The 27240-nt window shown below is 37.3% G+C and overlaps 2 protein-coding genes across 5 annotated transcripts in view; both read right to left on the reverse strand.

Annotated features, from left to right (window-relative positions):
- The window catches only part of myo7ab (myosin VIIAb), a 48252-nt gene extending 38108 nt beyond the window's left edge, over positions 1-10144 (reverse strand). For all 3 annotated transcript variants that reach the window (XM_024266147.2, XM_024266146.2, XM_024266145.2), the window contains exons 1-3: positions 10116-10144; positions 8509-8596; positions 2805-2873 (exon numbers count right to left, since the gene is read on the reverse strand). In XM_024266147.2, the coding sequence (XP_024121915.1) occupies positions 2805-2822 (18 nt within the window). In that variant the 5' untranslated portion in view covers positions 2823-2873; positions 8509-8596; positions 10116-10144. The remainder of the gene's footprint in view (positions 1-2804; positions 2874-8508; positions 8597-10115) is intronic.
- Positions 10145-12824: 2680 nt separating this feature from the next.
- capn5b (calpain 5b) overlaps positions 12825-27240 on the reverse strand; it is a 40465-nt gene continuing 26049 nt past the window's right edge. Inside the window, exons 10-13 of one of the 2 annotated variants that reach the window (XM_024265902.2) lie at positions 26200-26321; positions 26061-26111; positions 23673-23809; positions 12825-22655 (exon numbers count right to left, since the gene is read on the reverse strand). In XM_024265902.2, the coding sequence (XP_024121670.1) occupies positions 22473-22655; positions 23673-23809; positions 26061-26111; positions 26200-26321 (493 nt within the window). In that variant the 3' untranslated portion in view covers positions 12825-22472. The remainder of the gene's footprint in view (positions 22656-23672; positions 23810-26060; positions 26112-26199; positions 26322-27240) is intronic. The other variant, XM_024265903.2, reaches the window with a different exon arrangement.

Genomic DNA, 27240 nt, shown 5'->3' on the forward strand with positions numbered 1-27240 from the left:
AGTTTTAGAGTGTTTAATAAATGTTTATCCTGTTCGACCCGTGACCTCAGGTGTGATTTGGATTTTGGCCCCTCCTGTGATTGAGTTTGACTCCCCTGACTTAGATTGTTTTTAATGTAAAAATATTATTTTAAAGTAAAAACTTTTAAAATATTTCCTGAAGATGAATTTATGAGACGTTCCTGAAAATTTATGCTGAAATAAACTTTCTTCTACGAGTTTATTACACCTTTTCTAAGTTAAATAAATAAAAAAAAACTATGAAAATGTTCAGACTCTTGTTATTTCCAGAAAATTAATTTCTACGAGTAAATAAAAAATTCTTAGCTAACTAAAAATCTAAGTTTTCTAAAAATATATTAAAAAACATAGTATACATACCTAAAGATCAGTATTTTTTAAGATAACTTCTCTTTTTATGTATATTTTCTGATGGAAACATAACTGTATGTTTGTCATTGTCCCTTCAAATAAACTAATCTCGTCTAAATTATTTTCATCTAAGTTGTTTCAGCTTAATACAGACCTCAATAGAATCCTGATACATAACAGTTTGGAGCTGAAGTTGTTCCACACAAACGCTGGTTAAATAACCAAAAATGATCAGAGTTACGACACAGAATCCACTTTTCCAGCCTGAAGGGGAAGATTTGGTCTGAAAAAGGCTTAAGAAGGACCAGCTTCAGTCTAAAGAGGCTGTGATGTAAATTTTAGATAAGACAGATTATGAGAGCGGAAAAATAGAGTTTATTTGAACACAAAATTGAAACACAAAATCTTTACCATAGTGTAGCCTTTCAACCGTGAGCCGTTTTTCTCCATCAGAATCTACTGGAACGACGTTGATCGTGTTTATATTTTAAAAATTACAGTAAATCAAAGAACATAAACACTGGAGCTCTGGTGTTAAAGGGTTAACTCTGCCCTGATCCAGCAGACAGAATAATTTTTCTCCATGTTTATATTAAAACTCAGTCATTTTTCGGATCTTTTTGATCCTTTAATGACAATAATTCATCTCTGTACTTATAGGACACAGATAGGAATCCTTTTTGGTCCAGAATACTTTCACGTCGCCCCTCTACCTTTTTTCTTGTTTCTTTTTATTTTTGACCTGTGCTCTGTCTTTCTTTCAGTTTTAAAACTTTAAAAGAATAACATGTACAACCCTTCTTCTCTTTGATCCACAGATAAATTAATTTGGGATTATTTGATAGATGGATCCACTAAAGTTTACTTGCAAAGTGAACATAGACGTCAAACCATCTGAGGAAACGTGCAGAAATGAACATGGTTTCAGTCTTTTGATGATGTAATAAGATTATCGGTTTTATTTTCAGAGAAAAACTAAAACAGCTTTTGTTTATTCACTTATTTTGACATTTGAAAGCACATTATTTTGTGATGTTTGGAAAATGGCCAAAATGACCCATTTTAGAGTTTAAGGAAAACCAATTAATTGTATTTAACAGATTTTTACTAAAAATGGAAAAGTATTTCTGTTAATCCATTTTCAGATTTTATATTTCTAATTGCATTTTGATGAAGATGAAGTTTGTTTCAGAGGAATAAAAATATCCCCCTTTAACTCTGATCATCAAATGTGGATCAACAAACAAACTATTTATTTCTTTGATTTATAATAAAAACAATTCATAAACAAATATTCACTATGTATGAAGCAAAAAATAAGATAAAAATGGATTGAAATATTAAAGTAAACAAATCTGTGACAGAGATCATCATCATGGAGACATTTTATGTTATGATAAACTTTGGAGTAAGGTCTGTCCATCATCAAGTGGGATTTAGGCCAGAGCAGTGATACAGAATCTTAGAATATGTGACTGGAACTACTTTCCTAGGTGTCCATTATCACTATAGACGCCCTGCAGCCAATTGGAATCGAGCATTCACCCCAACGATGGTAGAATAATGTTATTTAAAGATGAGCTGAACCATAAATCTAATGAATTATTAACTTTTAAGACTTATTCACATCCGTTTTATTTATATTTTAGCAGCTGAGAAACTGGCGTTGACTCTTTTCTGCCTTAGACCTAAAAAACAAAGGAGCTCACACAGAAACTGGAGCTAATCCCGCTCACACATCAGTGGGAAGCAGTTTTGGAATGTCAAGACTTTTAGCCTTTGCCGTTCGCAATTCTCACCATTCTCAGAAGGAAGAAAGTCGAGCTTCACTGCAGAAAAAAAACATTCTGAACTGCTGTGTGTTCCTGACCATCCTTGGATTCCTCACTTATATTAGCCTCATTCAAAGTTTTACAAGCTGGGAAATTTACTTTTATAGTTCCTTAAAAGGTAGTTAGTCCATAGCAACCATTCACTTTTTTACATGTTTGAAGCAGATGAACACGTTTGGAAGGTTTTATGTCTCTACTTGAAAATAAAATTTCTGTTTCCTTAGCAACCAATGATATCAATTTGTATTTTTCTGTATCAGGCTAACAGACCAAAAAACTGATTTGCATACAACCTCTTTTTTTAATAGGAAAAATTATTAGCATTCATGTCTTTGCAATGTTTTTTTTTTTATGGTAAACATTAAATTTACAGTTTTTTGCTTTTCACTATTTGTCCTGCTGTGGATCTGCAGCAGAATATTTCCACTTGTGTGTTGTTTTATCGTTATTCTGCCTCCAGGAAAAAAAAAATATTTAAAACCAAAAATCCTCTTTTGTTTCTAGCTAAAACTCTAAAAAGTATGAAAATAATGTTGACTGTAACTGTGGTGCATTTGTGTGCAGGTCTGAAATATTTTCATTGTTTTGAACAGACTGTACCTGCTGCAGAATGACCATGATTCAGCTGCTGGTTGAGTCCAGGAAATCAGAGGTCACCTGGTGTGGGCTCTGAGGAGGAGACCAATCACAGACGTCACACAAAAGAAGCAATCAGTTAAAGTCATAATTGCCCTTAGGGATGGAAACCAACAGTCTGCAAGTGGAAAATGGTTTAAAGAATTTTTTTTTGTGTGTTTTTAACATGTTCTTGTATTTGTTGCATAAGAGAGGGTATATATGTGGCGGGGTTCTTCTTGTAGCGAGCCAAGAAATACTCAGAAATAAGATGAGCCAGGTCTTAAATGGATAATGGGATTTTATTGTTCCCAACAAAAGAAACCCAGAGTTCATAACACTGTATGGGGGAGCCTGTTGCCACCACTGCAACCATGACTGCTCGCCCTCAAACTGAGAAGTTCTCCCCTTATAAAGGCTTAGCCCCTCCCACAGGCCAATTAACCAAACATTTCTTCAACTGAAAATTCAGCCTTATACCTGGAGAAAACATAACCTCAAATGAAGAAATAAATAATCATGGCTTTAACAGAAACAAGTTTGAAACCAAAAGCATTATGACAGAAGAAAAGAGAAAAAAAAACTTACAATTCTGACAGGTGACGTCACTTCCTGTTTCCTATATGTATGATGATGTGTACAATGCTCTGGCTGGAATGTTTGTGGTGGGAAGCCTGGATGGTAAGTAAGATTCTATTTAAAACTAAGTGTGCACCCTTAGAGTTAAACAAAATGCGGCTGTGGATGATTCGTGTGCCTGGATGTATGATGTGTCTGGTGTAAACTATAAAATAATTGACTGAGAAATGACAGGATAGAAGGAAAAAAAAAACAATTTAAGTCTTCAGGCACTGTCCTGCAACCTGTGACGCTGCTTCATCACGATATATAAAACAAATTACAATTAAAACTGCTTTTCTGAGTATTTTTAATTCAAATCGCATTGGATCAGAAAGCAGGATGCTGTTAAAAAACTCAGAGTAATGATGCAGCCACTGAAGTCTATCTACCTATCGAAATGGGCGGGGCCAAAATCTCCTCTACACCAACAGTCCCGCCCACAACCCAGAATTGTATTTCTAATGAACTATTGTCGCTGTGCATAAAATGTGTCTTAAAACAACAAAGGCTTTTTGACTTTGGCTAAAGACCTCATAATGGTGTGATTGCTTAGTAAGCATTCACACCGTAGTGATCCTCCTGCTCCTTCCGTACGTTTTTTGGCACATAAAAATTCAATCACACTTTCAGTGATTTCTTAGTATCAAAACATTCAGCTCCTTCAGGTCATTACTGCTTGTATTTTTGGTATTCATAAACTTTTTTATAGTTTTTGAAATATTGAGCAAAATATGCTCAACCTTTAAAATTTTAAGTAGATTAGCAGCAATCCTTTAAATGAATTAATGGGCTATGTTTTAATCTTTTACAGAAATTTTCAAAAAGATTTAGCTGATATTTTAGAGATATACTAATGTTATTGGATAATTTGTTATCTATTGAGGCTTTTATAGGTTTAATTAGAGTTTAGCTTCTATCAGGCAAACGTTTTTGACCAGTTTAGTTTACTAATAGTGTGCTAGCTTTTTTGGCTAATTTGGCATCGACTGACGTTTTTATGGGCTAATTTGTAGTTTAGCTGATATTGTAGCTACTGGCTAACATTTTTGAATAACTTAATTTACTGATGAATTTTGGGCTATTTTGGAGTTTAGCTAGTATTTAAGCAACAAGCTAACTTTTTTGGCTAATTTGGCATTTACTAAGATTTTTTGGGCTAATTTGTAGCTTAGCTCATATTTAAGCAACACACTAAATATTTTTTTTTTCAAAACTGGCATTTATTAGAGATTTTTAAGCAATTTTACTACACATTATTCAGAAATTTAGGTCAACTTTAACACTCTTTCAGTTTTTTAATAAAATTTCCAGTCTTTTAGCAAATTTAACATTTTGCAAATAGCTTTTGGATTTTCAGCAAATCCCTTCAGCAATTAAAGTAAACTGTGTCACCATTTTCAGCAAAAAGCTACAGTTTCTTCAGCGACTACTTACATCAAAAAGCATTATCTGAATTATCTAGCATTACCACACTAGCATTTTCGCAGGTAACTGCAACATTTCTAGTCGAAATTACAATGTTAGTTGGAACGATTTTAAAATAGAAAAAATATGGTTGGAGTGGGACTTTAAACTTGTTTGGGGCACGCAGGAGACCTGCACAAAATGTTTAGTTTATGTTTGACCAACGCCAGCATTCTTATCATTCTTATCTGCTAAAAATGATAAAGTAAAAATGATGGAGCTAAGGGAAACTATAGAGACTAAAAGTGTATTCTTACAACAGAAACAGTTTTGATTATTTAGATTAATGTTCAGATCAGGATCTCCTGCATCGACAACCAGAATGGTTTCCATGGTAACGGCTGTGGGAGGGGGTTTGTGGTCTGGTTGAGATTGTTCCCAGCTTACCGAGATTCCTGGGCTAATCCCAGTGTTTGAGTCGCAGCCTCGGCTCCTGAAGCTGGAGCTGCTGAATCATGTTCTGGGAGAGTCCTCCTCCAAACGGTTCACGTGGGAGGGGCCAAGAGTTTGAACCTTCAGACCGTCACTTTATGCAGAACCTTTACCAGAAGATGGGTTCTTCAGTACCGCAGGACCAGGAACGTTTGGATTTAAGATAAACGTTAAGATAAAGTAGATAAAGTTTCCCCCGAGAGCGCTTCCTCAGTGAGGCGGATAACGCCATAGGGGGAGGGGCTATAGGTTTTAATGACCCATTAGTGATTAACTAAGCAGATTACCAGTTAGTTGGATGTGACAAACTACACATCAAACCAACCAGCGCGGGAGGTTAAGCCTGCATTTCTAAATAAAGAAACCGACGTCTGTCTTTGAGATCAGATTTAATCTTAATTTGTTTTTATTCAGATGAAGATGTTTTATAGTTTGATGGTTCAACGCCAGATCTGAGCTGCTAATCCTTAACCACGGGGTGCCAATCTGGCCACAGCCTCAAACCCAGACCCAAACATCTGCTGCTTAGATAGAACTGATGATCGCCGTGAGCAAACAGATGCTCGCCTTCAGGACCATGAGCGACTTCTATTACAATCTTTTTCACGGCGCACCACCAGGACTGAAATTATTTTTTTCATTATTGGAAATTATGAGAGTTAAGGAGTTAAAACCAGCAGGTTTGAAGTTTTTTAAAGATCTTTGTGTTTTTTTTTAATGTTAGTTTCTGATATTACACATACTGATATTTTATTGGCTCCAGTCTAAACTAAATTATACGGATAGGCAAAGGTCAACGTTTGACTTCCAGATTGAACCAAATTAAAAAATGAATAAAAAATAGCATAAAAATGTATTTTTTCAAATAACCACAATATTGGTTAAGAAACACGGATTTTATAAACACAACTGACGAGCAAACTGGTTAAAAAAGTATTTTTTTCTTGGAAGCTGTACTGGGACGGTATTTTTCAAACCCAAGATCAATTTTCTTCTGAGCTTTTAAAGATAATTTGACCATTTTTCTGTTTGCATATTTTGGATATCAGCAATTATCAGAACCAAAAACATTTAAAAATATATTATTTATCAAATTATTAAAAATAATTAAATACATTATTTAAGAAAAAATGCAAAAAAACATTAATTTAAAAAATAGTTTGGTTCCAGGGTTAAATATGGCTATAAAGGGGAGTGGTCATTTACTAACGGTCAAAACCAAAAGGTCACTGAGGCAGCCGTGGAGCACAGGTAGAGCGGTTGACCTTTAATTGAGTAGTTGCAGGTTCGGTTCCTTCTCTGCGTGATCATGTGTCCGAATAATCTGTCCATAGGGGTCAAACCGACTGATGGAATTTAGATTTTTGGAAAGTTTAAAATCAAATTTTAAGCTATGGTTCTAAAATCAGAAATTAATTTTTTTGAGAAGGCTTATTACCCTGATTTTTATGGAGCGATCCAGAGGTAGAGCGGTCGACCTCTAACGGAAGGTCGCAGGTGCAGTTCCCTCTCTGGTGGTTATAGGATGGCGGCAGTGTTTGACAGCGGAGCCGCCATCAATGTGTTTATGGGTGAACTGTCATGTAAAGGCTTTTACATTTATTGACGCAACAGAAACTATTTCAACTATTAGCAATAATTCTTTAGTATTCATTAAGTAAATTGCGTAAAGTTTGGTGTCATGAGTTTAGGTCAGCTCTTAGATTTTGCATTTTCTGATAGTCTGGAGCAAAAATCAAAATTGTTCAATCTGCTGAAATTAGAAATTAAATTTTTTTTGTTCAGTTTATGGAAATGATTAAAAATGAGTGCCATGAGAAAAAAGTAAGTTAAAATTTCCGACTGTTAGTCATTCAGCCCAGAGGTGTCAAACTCAATCACACAAGGGCCCAAAATCCAAAACACACCTTAGGTCGGGGGCCGAAGAGGATAAACATTTATTGAACGCAATAAAACTACATTTTTTAAACTTTAAAACCGTATCTTTTACAAATAATTATGAACTAGATATATAGCATCACCTGTGATAATGCTTGTGTGAATGCTGTAAGCTGAATTTGGCCGCTAAAAAGGCTAGTGCTGATAGCTGAAGATGCTGAAGCTAATAGCTGAAAACGCTAAATCTAATAGCCAGCTAAAATATTAGCTAAGGGCCAAATTAGCCTAAAAACTGAAAAAAAAACAAAAATGTAGTTTAACCCAAACAGCTAGCATGAAGCTAAAAAAATAGCTAAACTTCAAAATATCCTAAGAAACGGAAAAAAAAGCCTAAATTAGCCAAAACAGTTAGCATGTAGCTGAAATTTTAGCTAAACTCCTAAATAGCCTAAAAAGCATTAGTAAATGCCAAAATAGTCCAAAAAGCTAGCAGAATGACAATTTTTTAAAACTTTAAAACTGTAACTTTTTAACATAATTATGAATAATAAAAGGCAGGAATATTATTCCAGAATAAATCAACTTAAACCTTAAATAAATTTCAATATTTTACTCTCCATAAAAACATATTTTGTCAAAATTATACAAGTTAGAAAGATAATATTGTGACATTAATAACAATAAAATGATCCGGGGGGGAGGATAGAATTAACCGGAGGGCCGGATCCGGCCCCAGGGCCTCGACTTTGATACATGTGCTTTAGAGTCTTTTGTACAACCATGGATTTGAACCATCAGCTTCTCAGTTTCAGGGCGGACACTCTACCATCAAGGATGTAGATGAGGCAAATGTCCAACAGTAAATAAAAAGAAGGAAATATAAAGTGAATTCTGCTCTTCTAGTATATGGATGGACGTTTTTAAATGTATTTTCTAGAAAGTCGTTGACGTCACATTAATTAATAAATTATATTTTTAGGAATGAATTTTTTTATTAATTTTTGCTGCAAAATCTTTACTTTTCTTTGAGATTTATTTATGAACTATTTTATATTGAAGAAAGTTTGTTAAGATATTTATCTAAAAAAACAAACAACTAACTCGTATCTTTAATAAATTAGTACTAATTCCGTCATTAAACCGTCCCACCTCCCAAAACCTTCGAGTCAATCTGGTTGCAGATTTTCCTGTAAAGTCAGACAGCTTGTTGAGGCCCCGGCTGCTAATCTGTGGGCGTGGCCTATTACTATTGTGAAGGAGGACGCTCTCCTTGCACACATCCTTGTTGACTCACATGGCCGGGATTGAGAGGCGCAGTAGAACAGCGGCAAGAAACTTTCATCTTCCATCAAGACTTTAGTGGAGACTTGCATCCATAGAAGCTGCAGAGCAAAGGAGACACTTTATTTCAGTCTTTATGCGGCAGAACAACACAAAATAATAATCTAATAGTGGATTCTAATATTGATGTTTGATTAACAAAGGTTTTGAAATTGCTCACATTTGGCCCATTTATATACATATACATTAGATACGTTTTAGATCACAGAAGATTAAACGTCCCTAATAAAGTTATTAAGAAATTAATGTTGGTCATAAAAGCTTCCTGTAAGCACAAATGACAAAAACTATAGCGTTTTAATAAAATTAAGGGATTTTTATTATTGTAAAAGTAAAAAGAAAACATTTTTGGAAGAAAATAATTGTAATTTTCAGCAAGAAAATAATACAGTTTAAATAAAAATAACATTAATTTTGATTTAACAAGTAAAAAGTTTCACCACCATTAGTATTGAGCAAAGGAACTGATTTAAAAACAGTTAAAATCTGGACATGATCTTTGCTTTTAAGACTATGAGGTGAGAATTGTTATTTATTTAAGAAAATCTGATGAAAAACCAAAATTTAATCTTAACCCAAATTCTGATTATTTTGAGCCTTGTGTGTCTATTTCATGTTTTCCAATCGCTATTTTATTGTCATTTTTTTTACTTTATTTATATTGTATGTTTTCCAGTTATCATAATCTAAGGACATGTATCAGCAACAACAACAAAAATAAATAAACATCACACACAGTAATTGGGCTGTTTTTTGGTGGGTTAATTCAAAGCTTAAGGCGTCACAATCTGTGAATTTTAGAGGGTTTCCACATATTTGCACAATTTTCCCCATTTTTTTTGTTGGAAATGTACACATTTTATTTGAGTTGAAACATCAATTTTTCCATTACTGAAATGTTACAAAGTCATTTTACTTTTAAAGTCGCTTTTGGAAAATTTTTAACTCAAAAGTTTTCAAGAATATTAAGGATTAATTTACCATTTTTGAGACAATGTTCAAACCCTACATTTAAAAATATTGAGCAGTATTTCTTTAAGCCAGATATTTTAATGTAGCTCAGATATAAAAGTTAAGTAATTGAAAACTATCAATATATTTAAAATCAGAAACATATCTTCAAAAAACTTTGACATTCAACCATTCATTCACCACCAAAAGGAAAGCCACCCTTCAAAATAAGTCTACTGAAACATTAAAATCTGTCCCCAAAAAAATAAAAAATAAAATAAAATAAGGCCCGTTAGTAGTAGGGCTGGGTTAAAAAAAATTATTAATTGATTTGAATCGATTCACAAAAGATATAAATCGATTTAGCATATAAAGCTAAAGTCCGCTAGCTTGACGTTCAATAGAATTTCCCATAGGACGGTTAATGCTAACGCTCGGTCGACCAAAAAAAATACATTGCTGACTAAATGAACATCTCTATTTACTCACATACATTAATTTTTCAAACTCTATAAAATATAAAAAAAATAGTTATTTTTAATAATTATAGAAATAATTTTTAAAGTAAGTATTTGTGGTCTAAAACTTGTTTTTTTTTCCCCCTCATACCATTGTCTTCTTCTTGAGTAAAGTGTACTTCTATAGCGCGATCGCCACCTAGTGGCCACACTGAAACGTCCTCCAGGAAAAGCAGCAGTGTTTATAATGTTAATGATCTGAACATTTTTATTAGAACTTCTCCTTTAGAAAATCCATGTAACACTGTATGATATTAATAATTTCATTATTTGACAAATAAATGTTACAATATGTGAGTGTATCAGATTAATATAAACATATTCAAATTGAATAGTAGATTTTTAATGTATTTCTAAACAAATGTGTATAAGTTTGTAAACTTAGAGTTGGAAACAAATCGGAATTTAATCGATTCAGGCTCTTGTGCATCGAATCGTTTCTGGAAATTATAACCAATATCCAGCCCTAGTCCGTAGAAACAAAACAACAGCTAAATTCATAGGACGTTATTTTTATTTCATTATAATTGTTTTTGAATGCAGTGAATGAAGACATGAAGGTGGCTGGTGTTAGAGTGGAGGATGCAGAAGACAGGCTTAGATGGAGGAAACTGATTCGCTGTGGCGACCCCTGAAGGGAAAAGCCGAAAGGGAAAGAAGATAATTGTTTTTGAATATTTGACATTCATGAAAATTTAGCATTAAAAGCTAAAATCTTTATCTTAGTTATCATAGTTGTCGCTGAAAAGTGTCACACAGCTGAAACAGACAATGAAACAGATATTTTTGGCTTTATTTTTTATAGTTTCTAATAATTTGCATTGATAAAACTCTTGAAATGGTTCTAAATGGCAGAAACTCTGAGACAGTTCTGTTCATCTTGAGTCTGTTCAGTTGCTCTTCAACAGTAACTTGAAAGCAGCATAATGGCTGCTGAAGTGCTGGCACAAGTCAGAGCGAGCAGTAAGAGGCTTTAGGCTGCAGGGAGGCAGCATGCAGGCCCGGCTGCAGGGAATAAGCCTGTGTTCAGCTGCTACGCTTACCTCACCGCCGCAGCGTCCTCTCCGAGGAAACCTCGCTCCTCCTGAGCTGACAGGACAGAAGGAGGCGAAGAGGAGGACCAGCTGAGGGACTTCTGCCGCAAAGTTTTTCCCTCAAACTTTCCGGGTTTGATCCGGCCGGTTCCGTTTTTGTGACCCAGTTATGGTCTGATGTCTGGGTCAGTGACCAGGCTCCTTTGGGCTGGGTTCTCATTCATGGCTGCTGATCCTGATTAGCCAGGAGGCGGAGCCTATTGTTGGAGGATAGAGACCTGCTGGGAGGTGTGGATGGAGGTGATCAAGGTCATGCTTTTTACTGTTGATTTAAAAACAAAACACATTTAAATAATTAGTTTCCGGATTAAGGGTGTAGAAAAAATTTGAAAAATTTCAAATTTTTAACCTGATGTTCACTCTTTAGTCTGACGGTTGTTGAGATCAAAGACTAAAACTCAGTACTACGTTGGTACAGGTACCGACAGCATATAAAAACAGGGATTTTTGCACCTTGTTTTGAAAATGTCAATCATTTTACCTTTCCAGCAGTTGTGGGCGGGTTTATTCAAGTATGGGTGTGGCCATGAGGGTGGGCGGAGCTTCATTCACAATGAAAGAGTTCTGCCGTATTTCCCAGCAAAAGATTTTACTCCAGCGACCTGACGGACAGGGATGACGTGGATGATGCTCTGAAAAAGACGGTCGTCATGGTAACCGGTTCCAGCACTGTTCAGACTATTTAAGTAGCGGTTTGGCACCAGCACCGGCTGGAATCCAAATGTTGTAAAGTTAGCCTCCAGCAGTCATTTGGCACTTCATATGCCAAAGTATTTAATCAGTGTTGGAAATAAATGGCACTTTATTATCTTAACCATATTTAACCCGTTGAAGTTAAAGTCCCATTAGTTGTCCCACATCTTGGTGTGTGAAATTTGTTCTCCACATTTGACCCATCCTCTTGGAGAGGGGTGAGCTGCAGACACAGCAGCACTCGGGAACCCCCCCAATCAAACTCCCAAATCTTAAGTGTCAAACAGGGAAGTGTTGGTTCATTTTTAGAGTCTTTGGTATGAGTCGGCATGGGTTGGATTTTAACTCAGGGCGGACACTCTACCACAGGGCCAAGTTATTTAAGGTTTAAGTTGATTTATTCTGGAATAATATTCCTGCCTTTTTATTATTCATAATTATGTTAAAAAGTTACAGTTTTAAAGTTTTTTTAAAAATGGCATTCTGTTAGCTTTTTGGACTATTTTGGCATTTACTGAGGTTTTTTGGCATGGGGGGCCTTTGCTTCGTTTTTGATACTTTTAAAGGGTAAAATAAGAATATTCGGCTCCTTTTAGGTTTTGATCAGTAGCAAACATTCCCTCATGGTTAAAGGATGCAGACCTCTGCTTTAAGGTTTATATAAGCTTTCTTTTAATACTGAAAATTATTTTGTAATGGAAAACAGACAACATTGAGTGTTGAAAAAATATTTCACAATTTACCAAAATAAAAGCACAAAATTTGATTGGGAAAAAAGCGGCTTTTGTGTGAGTTTCAGTGCTTAACACTCTGATAATTATATAAAATGTGTTTTAATCAATTTATTAATGTGAAATGTGTCTTAGACCAATTTGTTTTCAGTATTAGTGTATCAAAATATTAATACAGTCTTGAAATATACGGTATTGTGACATGTGTGTTGCGATACATATCGCCAAACTCTTGCTAGTCATTATTTAAATAGTTTTTTTTTCTTCATGCAGGAATGAAACTGAGTTTGTTTTTCCTGTTTTATTTCAAAGTCATGCCACAAGTTGACATTAAATACAAAAGAAAAATAATAATTTCAGATTGTAGCTATAAAATAACCACAGTGTAACCGAGAACTGAATTCAAAAAGCTCACATTGAAAAAGAAAAAGTAAAGCTCACACCGACGAGCACACAGTACAGAACATACAGCACGGCTCTCCGACACCTAGCTATCAGTAAACATACCAGTCTGGAACACAACTTTAGGTGGATTATATAAAATTAACAAGCTTATAAAATACTGATAAAAGGTTGTTGTTATAAAGACAGTAGCAACTTCTAGAAGAGTCACCATGCATCGGGTTTTTCCTGTTTGCAGTCTATAAACATTGGCAGAAAAATACAAGAAGAATCACAACGTCGTTCCTTCAGCCGACATGATCGTAGGTAAAAATGAACCTCTTTTAAATGCAGTCTAGGTGGTTAAGACGTCCCACGACTTCCTCTCTTTAAACACATGCAGAAGTATGCAAGTTGACAAAGCTTCAAAATCAGAACTCCACCTTTTTTTCTCAGGAATTTGTAAACACAAATCAGTGTTTGGTTGGTCCATGTTTCTCCCACTTTCTTCAGGTTTTGTGCAAAAAATCAAAAACTGTTAAATCTTTCACTGTAGTTGATTCTGTAGGAGTTATGAGGAGACTCCGCCCACTGAAGGTTTGTCAGACACCCAGGACTTCCTTTAAATTCTTGTACCTTCTCGACGCCCTTCCATAAAGCCTTCAGCGCTCACTGTTCCTTTGCAGATCTAGAAGTGTTTCTGCGCTGCTCTGAAACAATCATCACGGCAAACACGTGACTTTGTGCTGAAAGGTCAGAAAGAATCTGAAGTAAAGATCCTAGAGGAAGAGTGCAGATAACTTCTGTGCCGTTAAAAATGTCTGAGCCAAAACTCAGGTGTGCCGTAAATTTCGGTTCAATCCGAGATCCAGATTAAGGAAGCACAGCAGTTCCTAACCCTCATACTGTTTCAATGGACAAACGGAGAAAATCTGCACATTCAATGTACACTTTAATTCTGTAACTCAGCTAGAAACGGTTATACTATCTAATACTTTTTATATTTTCTTCACTCTGTGGGTCATTACTTTGATTTAATTTTGGAAGAAAATATTTACTTTGGTTGTTTTATTTTGAATTTTTATGTCATACCACTACAATTCTATCTGGTAGAATCCAATGGGATTAAGAACTAATCGTCTAGAATGCAGTCTTGTCCAAGTAAAATGATTGGTTTTAGGTTCTTAACTCTCAGGTTTGACAACTGACCAACTAATCCCAAAACTTTTTTAAAAAGTTGACTTCAGGGACAGGTTATATGACAAAAAATGGTCCTAAAAAGGAACCTCAAGGCCCAGCTGGAACTTTAGGACCAAACTGGTTTGAGTTCTTACTGCCCATAAAGAACTCAAGGTCTAAATTTTTTTCTTCTGTCTAACCACCTTTAATTTGGGGCAGGAACAGCATCAAGACTAATTTTACACCCAACTCGTCCCATAACTTCTCGTGAACCTTTACTTTGAGTTTCCAAATGTCTGAGCATCTGAATTCATTATGAATTCTGAATTTTAATTTGACATAAAGAGCAGGGGGATCATTAGGGGCTCATTGTCTAGAATGCTATCCAGTCAAAAAAAAAATGATTGGTTAACTCTCAGGTTTGACTTATCCCCAAACATTGAATTTTTTAAAACGTTGACTTCAGGGACACATTATATGACCCAAAAAAAAGGTCCTAAGAAGGTGCCCTGAGGAACCTCATAACCCTGCAAGGACGTAACTAAGGCCCAGCTGGAACTTTAGGACCAAACTTGTTCTCAATACCTGTAAAAGACTATAGATCTGTCAAAGGGCTAACATGGTCAAAGAAGTGAAAACATGAATTTCATTCTGTATAACCACCTTCATTTGGTTAATATAAAACCATCAAGACTTATAATTTTACACCTAACTCATCATAGACCATTACTTTGCGTTTTCTAATGTCTGAGCATCTGAATTCAATATGAATTCTAAATTTGCCTTTTGACATAAAGAGCTGGGAGTTTGTGTTTCTGCCTTTAAATGAAACAGAAGAAGAAAAAAACGTACGCATGTGCACGGTTCAGATCTGGTAGACCCAGCGGTGCAGTCCACCTTCGCACTACGGATTGTGCAGTCCTGATCCATAACTTATATCAGCATAAAAATCAACTTTTCCATCACTGTAAACATTTTAAGAAGTAACCATTTTTGCTAACATCTGGGAGTGGCTGGATGGCTCCGTTGGAAAATTTAGGGTTTGATTCTAAAGGTGTGCAATAAGCTGAATCCAGTGAACCCTTAAGGCAAGACCCTTCACGCAACTGCCTACCTACTGTATGCAGCCACAGGGGAGATGGGTCTGAGTCTCCCTGTGCCAGTCCCCAGCCCAGATAAAATAGAGGATTGGGTCAGGAAGGGCAAAAAAATGTCTGTTAACATCTCAAGGAATACTCTGCCATAAAAGGCTTTGAGTGGAAGCAGATGCAATATGCACATGTGACGTATCGATCAGATTATCGGTACAGATTGGCACAAAAGTGTCACTATTTGTCGAGTTCAAATTCTTCTTGTTATGACTGTTTCTATGTCCATCCAGAGGGTGGGAGTAAACACACCAACTTTAACAGGTAAGAAAAGCTCAAACAAATCTGTCTCGTAGAGCACCATGTCGTCTGCAAATTGCTTTACAGTGTGGCTTCACATCAGTTTAAAGACACCACAGAACATTGTAGATTTAGTATGACTTTGCAGATTTGGACCATGGTATATATTGAGCGATTACATCTGAAATCCATCGGATCGTGCTTTGGACAATTTTCTACCAGGCGTTCTTGTTACGTTTGTCAAGTAGTGGTGTATGGAGGGATTTTTGGGCCATTTTGTGCAACACTCACTGTTAATAGTGCACTCAAAAAAACGTTTTGCACTGGAAACAGAAAAATGCACTTGAAGATTAAAAATATCTACAATCAGAAAAAGTTTACTGCTGAAACTGAAAACTACGTGCAGTCAGACCGACCATCAGTCAACAAGCTGATTGGAGGAATTTCTGATCAATCAGCATCAACCGTCATGTCCACGTCTGTGATTGAACATTGTTTTGGTTGCACATATTTTTGAGTTTCAATGAATGAATGAATGAATGAATGATTTGATTAGGGACGGATATAAAAACAGACATACAGCAAAGCAGCAGTCTATGCTCATTACTGATGACCCATTACTGTAATGCTAGCAGAAGCTAATTTGCAGCACTTGTCCATAGATGTGCTTTTAACTCAAGAGTAAAAGAGTGATAATAAAATGCAACAAAATAAACAGTTAATTCAAGAGAACAACAATGACATAAAAGAGGTTGAAACACGGAAACACATCAAAGCAGATCATTTCAATCTGATCACAGACTTCAGATCAGAAAGAAATGAATTCCAGAGTCCTTTTCTTTTTATCCAGATTGAGCAAAAGAGGTTTTAAGATTTTTCACTTGAGACTCCTCTGGTGGATCAATTGCTTATAGATAATTTCTCGAGTTAAACTGTTTTGGTTGCACGTGTTTTTGAGTTTCACATGCAGAATAAATATTTGAGCACACAAAGTTTTCTGCTGAAAACAGTGAGTGTTGCGCTTTGACTAATGGCACAAACATCCCTCCATAGAGGTGGAGCGAAGTAAGACCAGAAGAAAAAACAACCTCTCATCTGGGATGAAACACATTTGGACAAATGGACAGATTTTCATAACTGCATAGATGCTAAAGGCGTTCAGAAACCAGGCGGAGGCACCGATCAAAGGCTGTTGCAGAGACCATTACAGTGAAAGACTTAACTGGTGGTTGTGGACTTAATCCACACAAAACCATGATGGAAGTGGATGTAAAACCACTCTGTCTTTCCCCAAAGTGTTTCAGCAGAAAACAAAAGGAAGCAGGTTCAGTGAATTAACCTGGAAAGACACAAACGTTCACCAAAACATGGATCCCTTAAAAAAAAACAAATTAAAAAACACGTCAGGCTGCTGCTACTTTCATACACACTGGATTATGCGGACCGCCATGTACAAAACCTTAGAAAACCGGATGCCGTTTCGATCCATGCAAGTGTGCAACAAAAGCCTGTTCTTACAAACGGCGTGTTTATCAAAGTAGCAACAGGAAACCGCCGACTCTCTGGGAAGCCAAAATTTGGAATTCAAAATTTCAATAGTAAATTTAAAATGCACTCTTGCTACATGCACGGCATTTTTGGATTCATACAAAAGTCACCACTTATGTGAGAAGTTCAGCTATTTTTCTTTTGTTCAAACAGTATTCGAGTTCATCAGACTTCGCTTTGGCATGGCCAAGGAGGGGTCGTATGTACAGAGGACACAGAAGCTTTGCAGCATCTACCAAAAAAAACACTCCAGGTCCAGATACTCCAACCAGGCTGAAGTTTTCATCCAGGTGTGTGTGTGTGTGTGTGCGTGCACGTTTGTTTTGTTTGTTTTTCTGGAGGTTAACAGTGAAAGCCGTAACACTTTTGGCAAAAGTTGACTATGTGCAACAAGTACAAAGAGCGACATCGCAACACAGTGAAAAATCACAAGAAAACAACAGAAAAATGGGACACAATTAGAGTAAACACTTGTCCAACAGAGTAAACACATTTTCATCTGGCATTTCATTAAACTTTTGCTTTTTTGGCACCTTTGTAGCGCATAAATCCTAAAGAAGATGAGTTTAAAAAGTGAAACATGCTGCTTAAACCCAAAATCCATTAAAAGAATCATCACAGATAGAAATATATAACAGTTAACTCCACATATACCTTAAATATAAATGATAATTTAAGGTTTGGTTCATTTTGGTTTGAAAATTTATGATTTCAAGTTTTTGTTTGGCGCCTAAAATGCTGTCAGAATAAATAAATCTGAGTTTTTAGTCCTCAAGGATTGAAGACAGATAAACAGTCTAGAGTTGTTGACTGATTATATTTAATAAACTATCTGTTTTTAGTGATCTTTGGTGGTTTTTAGTCACCTTCACTTTAGCTTTATCAACACTAAAACTGTTGTGAGAACATGATCTAGCCACAGGAGGCTTTAGTAAATAGGCTGTAAATTTGTTTTTCTTGTTGTAAAGTTAGACCACTTGATGTGTACCAAGCCCCCTAGTGGTTAATTGAAGAACTGATTATGCTCAAGGTGCTTTTGTTTTTATATGGGCCTCAAGAAGGAAGTGAAAGTGTTACCTCTTGTGTTTTCTAACTAGCCTGCCAATGAAGCTCCTTATAGGCTAAACGCACCTGATCCAGGTAACCAGCAGCAGATAAGGCAGGGTTTCGATGCCTGGAGCCTGACGCCTCTGTTCTAAAAGGACAACAATTTGACTTCCGGATTGAAGCTCATCTAGAAATGAAAGCATCTGGAGCCCGGCTAGATGATAACATTCTATGTGCTTTCAAATACAAAGAAATAGTTTCAACTTCATCAGATGGAAACAGATTTATGTTAATTCCAATTCAAACTCAACGATACATTAATTAATGTTAAAAAGTTTCTGGGTCTGCAGAGAAATTTTCCATTTTATATTTCTGATTTTTTATTAAGTATGGAATCAAAATAAGATAAACAGAAATGTTTCCATCAAAACTATTTTGGGAGAATTAATTAGACAATATTCATAAGGAGTTAATTAAATATTTTGGGGAAACAAAAAGCAGATTAATAATTAACAGCAGTTGTAACCTCAATTCCATTACAAAACCTCAACCCCTGTCGGTCATTATTGATATGTCTTATTTTACCTGAAGCCACTGTTGTCAACCTTAATGGAAAACACTAAAACGAGTAGTAATAATGAAAACGGTAAACAAATTTAGAGAATTCTTCAAAAGATTTGCAATTCCTATCTTGATTTCTGAGAATTGTCCTTCCAGAGGATAAAAAAACAATAAAATTAAACACAAAGAAACCTTTAGAAAATCAGAAGAGAAACTTCAAAAAAATTAAGAAAGGTGGAAACAGTTTCAAACAGTTTCGACAGCGTTGGCTCAAACGCTTTTGTGTCGTCAGAGAACCAAAAAGAGCAGAATCCACAGTGGTCAAGTAAACATAAGCAGTCACAGATCCAGACGAAAGCAGAGGTAAAATGCTCACAATGCCTCAGGCATTCGTGAAGTTTCTTTAAAAGGTTCTGTGTGGACCCGGGAAAGCTGAGTGAGATCATCAAGATCCAGACCCATCCTATATGGATGATGGGGAAACCCTTCAGTCACTGACCGTGATCATACTGGACACAACGGGATGCAGGCCGGTTTAAAGATAAACATAAGACAAACTTTAGAAGAATATGGCCGCACAAAACCGTCTGGGATTTTGGCTCTGCTTCCATGAAAAACTAAACTACAAATGGGACGCTTAGACAGATTTGATCAGTCAAATTTGTTGTCTGCAAATAACAGACGGTTCTTCTTTTGGCACAGCCAACCCGTCACCTTTTAATACAGAGAACTGACTAAAAGATTTTAATACTATTTCAGTGTGAAACAGTGTGTATGACCTGCAGGTGCTACCCACCCCCGCCCTTTCCACCCCATTTTGATGGGGGGAGGGTAAGTCCCCCTCCCCTTCTACCGTTGCGTGTTGAAAAACACGTTTTCCAAAATATTGGCTTTTATCTCCATAGCAACCATTTAATTTTTTGGTCGCCTGGTGGTGACGAACAGGTCTATGTAATTTTTAGAAGAATCTGTTTAAGTAAATTTTTGGATTTCCTTGGCAACGGTGTTTTTTTTTTTTTGTTAACCAAGCCTCAATTCCTAATATAGTCATATTGTATGTCATATCGTCGTTTTGTTCAGCTTAAGCCAGGGATTTATGTGTTTCACAATAGTGAAAACTATGCAAGTAATAGGGAAACACGATTACAACCTCGCTGCGCTAACGCTGTTCAAAATCTATAAACTTTAAAATCAAAATTTTTTACCAAGTAGCTTTCCAATGATGCTCAAGGAGTAAGAAGGTGATATTTTGAAACCCCTGGGAGGAGTTTACATTTGTAAGTGGTGCTGGGAAAATTCAAGATGGTGACCTCTTCCCGAGGTCAAAGGTCAATGAAACTTCAGCTGTGATTGTTGGCTTAACTTGGTGGTGTTTGTGTCAAATTTTGTGAAGATCGTTTGAGCAAAAGGTTTATTCCCATATTGTGCAAAAATGTGAAAATCGCCAAATTACACACTTGGCAACAAAATGGCCGCCGTCGTTCCTTTGTCCATCCCATAATCATTTCAAAACTTCCTGTATTGGTGCCTTAGTTGTTTTAAATTTACTATTTTTTAACCCTATAACAATTTTGTGCCCCATTAATTTATTTTTATGGTTTCTTCCACTGTGATCTCATCATTTTTTTTTGCCAAAAATCCATTTTAACCAGTTTTTGAGTATGTGACGGGGGTGACATTTTTGGTCAAACTTGCTGATGGAGAGAATTTTCAAAATAAAGGTCGGGTCTGGACGCAGAATGACACTTTAAGGTGGCGGTTAAGGTGCTTGTGAGGGACCGGCTCTGCCTGTGTGATCTCCTCCTGTTTGGCAACAGACTTTCCATCACCAACACTTTGCTTCAGATTCAGGCAGGATCACGTCAGTCTAAAAAACAAGCCCCAAAAACAATAAAGAGCACAGAGAAGTAGCACCTAGATAGTAGCCTACGACTGTTCACAAATGCTAGAGGCATTATGAAAGCATCACTGTAAGACAAGACTGTTTGAAGGAGTCTGATATGACCGTGAGGCGCGTTAGTGCTGACATGCTGACTCCTCAAAACGAGCATCTCCAAGACGTTTCAGATCCAAGGAATATAGATATATAGAGTAACAATTGAATAGTACAATACAAGGCCATGAACATACTGAAAAAGAACCCATGCAAGACTGGTTTATAAAGATGCTGTACACAAATGCGTGTGGTGCTTGAAATCTGAATGTCGCGGCCGACAGTTCAAGTAATGGAAAGGCGCTGGAAAAATAAATCAATCAGGAAAATAGACTCGATAAGCAGACTACTTCACTGTCTTACATTCAAAAGAAATGTCTTGAAGATAACTTTTTTGTTTAAATTCTAAGGATGAAACGCAAGAAGAGTCGTGAGTTTTCGATTGCACTTTTGGGTAACAGAAGGTTGTTCTGTTTGGGCTTCCGTCCGGTTACCGCATGATCTGCAGGAGACGCGCCTCGGCCGCTGGGCGGCGGCGGCGGCGAACGGACGCTGTTCTCCTGCAGCCAAGGCAAAGCCAAGACCAAGGCAATGGTGCGGGTTGTTTGGCAGAACGTTTCCTCTGCTGCTCCTTTAAATGCCTTTTGATGCCTCAGAAGAGCTTCAAGTGCAACTCCCTCTTCCCTTTTCGTCCCGGTAAGTCGAGGGTTGTCGGATTCATCCGAACTCTTGGGTTTGCAGCAAGCGGGACGCGCACACACACATTCGCTCACACTCTGCCCACAGCAGGACGAAGAAGACTCTGGTCAGAGGAAGGGCAGGCAGTGGTGTTGCCGTTAAGAGATGATGTGGCACAGGGGGTGGTGGTTCCTAGCTTGGCTCGAAGAAGAAGAAGACCCAGAAGAAGCAGAGGGCCCGGCTCATCTTTGGCCCCGTAAAGCACTTGATTGATGTCGGGGTGAACCAAACAGACGGCGGGGAGGGAGCAGCGTCTGAAACTCCGGCTGCTAAGCTACGACATTGACGTGCGGCACGAGAGTTTTTTCTTTTCAAAGCCATGCGGTTCTGAGATCGTCCATAGCAACCGGCGCCGAGCGTCTGAGTTTCAAACAGCCGATGGAAGACAGGAGGCGAGCACGCGGCAGAGCGGGATGTAAAGTCCGTGGACTTTGCTGCATGCTTCCCAAAGCACCAGCACACTGGAGACGCCATAGTCTGGGAGGGGGGGTGATGGGGGCGGCGGCCGGGCACGACGATTGTCCACAAACACATCCGACACCGAAACGAGACTGGAATGAAGACTCAAACAAACAAACAAAAATGGAGGCTGTGCTAACACTGAGAACAGCTGCTAGTGTTTAACATGACCCCCCCCACGTGTCCTCGGTGTTGGGAGGGGGGCGGACTCAGCCTTAAGGCAACGCATAGCCCTTGGAGACATTGGCACATGCAAGGAGATTGCAGAGACGTCTGTTTGTGTCTGAACTCAAACGAATGCAGAAATGCATTGTGGGATTGGTGGAAGAGGATCAGAACCACCAAAGGGTTCTGGTTTCCAACAGGATCTCAGCCCCCAAACTCTGTGGGGGAATGACGGTGGGTTTGTGCGGGAATGGGTTCAGACGTGCGGTTTGGACTCCTTTCATGGAGACGTTTAGATGCAGAAAAAGAAAAGATGAAAGGAAAACAAAGACACAGTGAGATCACAACGTGGATCAAAGATCTGGCAAAGAGCCTTCCTGGAGGCCCGTCACTCAGCCGCTTTGGGTCGGAACCAGAAATGACAGAAAATGAACCAAAAATGTGAAAAAATTAGCCGTAAAGCAGCTCAGTGACGGCCCTTCAGAGGTGGAGGCTACGTTTGGTTTTTTTGCCAGGGTGAAGGAAACGGCGTCAGATGTTGGTGAGTGTGGTGGACGTGATGAGGCGCACAGTGAGCGTGCCCGGCAGGTTGTTGTCCTGGCGACTGCCCTTGTCGCGGAGGTGAAGAGTGTGCTGCTCCTGCCGCTCGTTGGGGTCGCTGAACAAGATCACCTGACCCAGGAAAGTGTCCACGATCATGTTCCTGTTGTAGATCTGGAGGAGAAGAGAGGAAGAGAAACAAAATGAATGAAGAGGAAACAGAAATATTGGAGAAAACTGGGCAGGAAGAAGTATACGGATGAAAAATGAAAAAAGATAAACACACTAAGACAGATTTTTTTAGAAATACATGTAATAATACTATGGGGATTATTAATTATACGATAGCATCAAGCTACCGGACTTAAGCTTTATGCGTTAGATCAATCTCTACTATTATGGATCGCCTATTTATCTATTAAGCTCAGATCGATTCCGATTGATTAATAGATTTTAATCAACACGGCCCCACAAATTTATTTTTGGTCGTTACATTCTGCATTTAAACAAGCATCCATTCTTAGCTACACTTGAACAAAGTTAGGGATTTTAAAGAATTATAATTAAGTCATAAATCAACCAACTCAGGGGCTAAAGGTCACTAAGGTCACATGGAGGTGAAACAGAAACAAGCTTCAAATTTGAGGAGGAACATCCAAACTCTGCTACTATGGTGAGGATGAAAAAGACAAATTTTGATTTCTGTCTGTTTGCATAATTAATCTGCACTTCCTCGGGTGATTTATTGATACTTGTTGATTTTTTGTGAAGTGAATCTATACTGACAAAGTATAAATAACGGTTTAGAAGATAAGAACAAGATAATGATCATTTACATAAAGAAAATCCAAAGTAATGTAAAGTAAAACTGGGGTGGGATTTGCTTCCTCACACTTCCTTTCAAACTTCTTTTGACAAACATAACATTCATTAGTTTCATTGTATCATGTATTGGATGCAAAAGAGCAAATATGTCTAAGTATGATTAAAAATGCCCGAAAAAATGCCTGAAATCTCCAGAAATGCTTCAGTATTTGTGCTTTTAAAGTTAAATGTTTAAAATTCGACCAAATTTGAACAAAAAGCAGAAACCTGAAGTGGATCTGCAAAACTTTTTTTTCATCAAAAACCATGCCTCCAAAAATGGTTCCAGACATTGGAGAGGCTCAGTCGGTAGGCGGGGCTTCTCACCTCGATGTGGATTCCTTCCTTGGGCTTCTTGCGATAAAAGAGGCCTTTGACGTCAAAGTTTGGGCACCGCGTGTCCTTCTGCACAGGTGAACGCACCCGCTCCCCCTCACAGGTTATAATCACGTAGGAATCCACAGCTGTGGAAAAAAAAAAAAACATCCCATCATAGATTACACTCAACATCACGACAAAGGAAAAACTTAAAAAACAACAAAGTATTTTTCTGTTGACAGAAAACTTTATAGCTTACTGATAAAACTTATAAATAAAGTTAAGGAATCTCTATAAGTTACAATTAAAAATAAGCAATAAGATTTAACATTTTTAGTTTAAGTTGGAAAATTACTTCTTTCTTGGATTATTTCGTGAAATTGTCATTACAAATTATCATTTGGGCTTTTATTGTGAAAATGTTTTGTTTTTGTAAGCAAATTCAGTTTTTTTTTGCATAATAATTCCTCTAACAATGGCTGACAATCATCAGAGGCGGTAAATAAGATGACTACTTTATAATGACAATATTTGTATTTTTGACTAAACCAATATAATGGTTAAATATGATCTTTATTTATAACCCTGGAGAACAACTATTTTTAAAGTAAATTAAACACATTTGGAATTTGTTTCTTCATTTTTGGAGGCAGCAACTAACAGCAGCCAAAAAAAAAATTTAATTAAACATTTCTTTAAACAAAAAAATTAAAACCATGGGACAAATTGGATTCCTTGGATTCTCGGGGGTTAACTTGAAATAAAATCGAGTTTGCTGCCACCTTGTGGTCAAGAACAAGAAATACAACAAAAACTGCACTTTTTCATGAGCTGTACCAAAAGCTGCTCCATCACCTTCATCATCTAATCTGTAAAAGTCTTTATTTGATTCGTATCAACTTTATTAAAGCTGTATTAGACAGGAAAAGGATGGTGAAAGTAAAAAATAAAAGATTAAAAACATTATTAATTCTTACTTGCGTCTGATCACTTTTCCAGCTCCTGTATGTTTTTTCTCATAATTTCTTTGTTTAACAAACCAGCTCCTCATTAGGCTTCTTTTTTTATGCTATGTATATTCAGCCACCTTTACGTTAACTTCCTGCTGGAACTAGAATCAGCAGATGCTGTGCTTTTATTTTGACAGGTCTGTGAGCAGGTGGAGCTTCCTGCTCTGACTGCAGCAGCAGGAGAAGTGATCCATCTCTCAGCCAAAAGTCCCCCATCCAAAACAGGTTTTCAAAACCAATAACAAATAACTTTTTTTAAGTCATTTTACACAAATCATAAAATGATATATACAGTTTTTGTAAAAATAAATCAAAGTTTCTTAGAGGAAAAACGTGAAGATGAAGGTCTAGCAGCAGAGGAACGGTGAGCTGCTTTCATGAGAAAACCAGAAGCTTTAGTTGTGAAGTTTTTATCCGATTTCCTGTGGCCCCTCCCATTTATTCATGCTGAATCGGATATGTATAGGAACCAATGACTGTATATGAGAACTGGACTGAGTGTAGAAAAGGGTTTACTTCCGGCTCCAACCAAATGAAGTCGATTCGGTCGCCATTTTATTTTTTTATTTATTTTATTTTTTTTGCAATTTGGATGTCGCCATGCTGGAGCCAGATGTTGCCGGTAAGTTGTGATTGGTCGGAATTGGTTTGAGTTTCCATAGCAACCACTCTCACCAATCAGGAGCGTTGGAAGTCCACACCACTACCAGTTAAAAGCGGGCTTCACGAAAACTGTTTCAATGTTGGACGTGGGGGGCCAGCAGGCTCCACCTACTTTTATCAAGGCATCTGATTGGTCAATTTATTACTTGAATAACTTGAACTACAGAAAAAAATATTGAAAAAAATGATTTAAAAAAAAGGTATTATAGCAAGAATGATTATTCTGACCATTAGAATAACAGCTGTTTTTCTCTGTAGAAGTCTACAGGATTTTGGCTTCTTGGAGCCAGCAGGTACTTCCTGTTTGGAACACTAGGGGGAGGAGTCACTCAGTCCAGTTCTCATATGCAGCCAATGTTTGGCACAGAGGTTTCTGGCAATATTGAGCATGGTTAGTCAAATAAAAACAATTATTTTCCCTTTCATGCTTAAATTACACCTAAAAATAAAGAAAAAAAATAAAATCCATCTTTAGAAACCCACAATAACAGGATAAAAAAAGAGACATTTTAGAGTTTTTTCTAACTGAACAGATGAGATGTTAACCTGAGAGCTGTGAACTAAAGAGGCGTGGCCTAACATCATTTGATTCGAAGGAAGGTAGGAAAAAAATGCATATCAGATGTGAAACAAAAGCCCCGCCTCCACGAGCGCCTGGACCCTGCAGCAGGCTGTAACTACAGGACAAAGGGAAGCTGGAGTTCAGCAGGTGGAGCTGGTGTACCTTGTGCTTTGCCCAGGAGTCTTTTCTTTTGGGGATTGAGGCAGTGCAGCTCTGTGGGATTTTGTAAAAGCGTCACAGGTTACCATGCAGATATTAGGAGGGACGGTCCACTGATGGAGGGGTGGGGGGGTCCTCCTACCTCCGTTGGAATCCTGTCCCTGCAGGCCTTCGGCATTCAGTACATGGACCTGAGTGACCAGCTGAGGGTAACCGCACATCCCCGTCCAGCAGGTCTGAGGAGGCTCGTCCAGAGTCAGCTCTCTGAGAGGAAAATACGGGGTCACAAACTGACCTCATTCCTGCTGACTCACATTTAGGCTCCACACAGAACATGACTCAGCTCGTTTCAGGAGGAAAAGCCGGAGTCGCAGGAGTCGATCTGAAGCGTTTGTCCCCAATTTAATCCACAGAAACCGAAACAGCAACGTGAGATTCTTTAGTCAGCCTGGTTTTTATTTAACAACTCATCCAAATATTGAAAAATGTGAAGGAAAACTTATTTAAAATACTTATCTGTATTGTAAACTTTTTTTCTCTCTCTTTACTTTCAGTTCTCAGTTTTTAGTTTCAAGTTTTCGCTCCCGAGCTGATCCTATTTTTACATGGGGGCAGGGCTTCAAGCTACATTTTAAACCTTAAAACTGTAACTTTTTAACATAATTATGAACTAGATATATAGCATCACCTGCGAAAATGTTAGTTTGAATGATGTACGCTGAATTTGGCCGCTGAAGATGCTGAAAACGCTGAAGCTGGTAGCCAGCTAAAATATTAGCTAAATGCCAAATTAGCCAAAAAATAGCTAAAAAAAAAACTTAGGTTAGCCAAAACAGCTAGCATGGCTGGAAAAATAGCTAAACTTCAAAATAGCCTAAAAAACTGAAAAAACGGTAAATTAGCCATAACAGATAGCATGTAGCTGAAATATTAGCTACACTCCAAAGCAGCCTAAAAAAGGCTAAATTAGCAGCTAACATGTAACAAACAGCTAGCATGTAGCTGAAAAAATAGCTAAACTTCAAAATAGCCTTAAAGTTAGCAGAATGCCAATTTTTTAAATTGTAAAAACCGCAACTTTTTACACAATTTACCCTCTATAAAAATATATTTTGTCCAAATTATACAAGTTAGAAATAAGCGCACGATAACATCGGGTCATTAATAACAATAAAATAAAATG

This window comes from Oryzias melastigma, linkage group LG14 (genome assembly GCF_002922805.2).
Source record: "Oryzias melastigma strain HK-1 linkage group LG14, ASM292280v2, whole genome shotgun sequence".
NCBI lineage: Eukaryota > Metazoa > Chordata > Actinopteri > Beloniformes > Adrianichthyidae > Oryzias > Oryzias melastigma.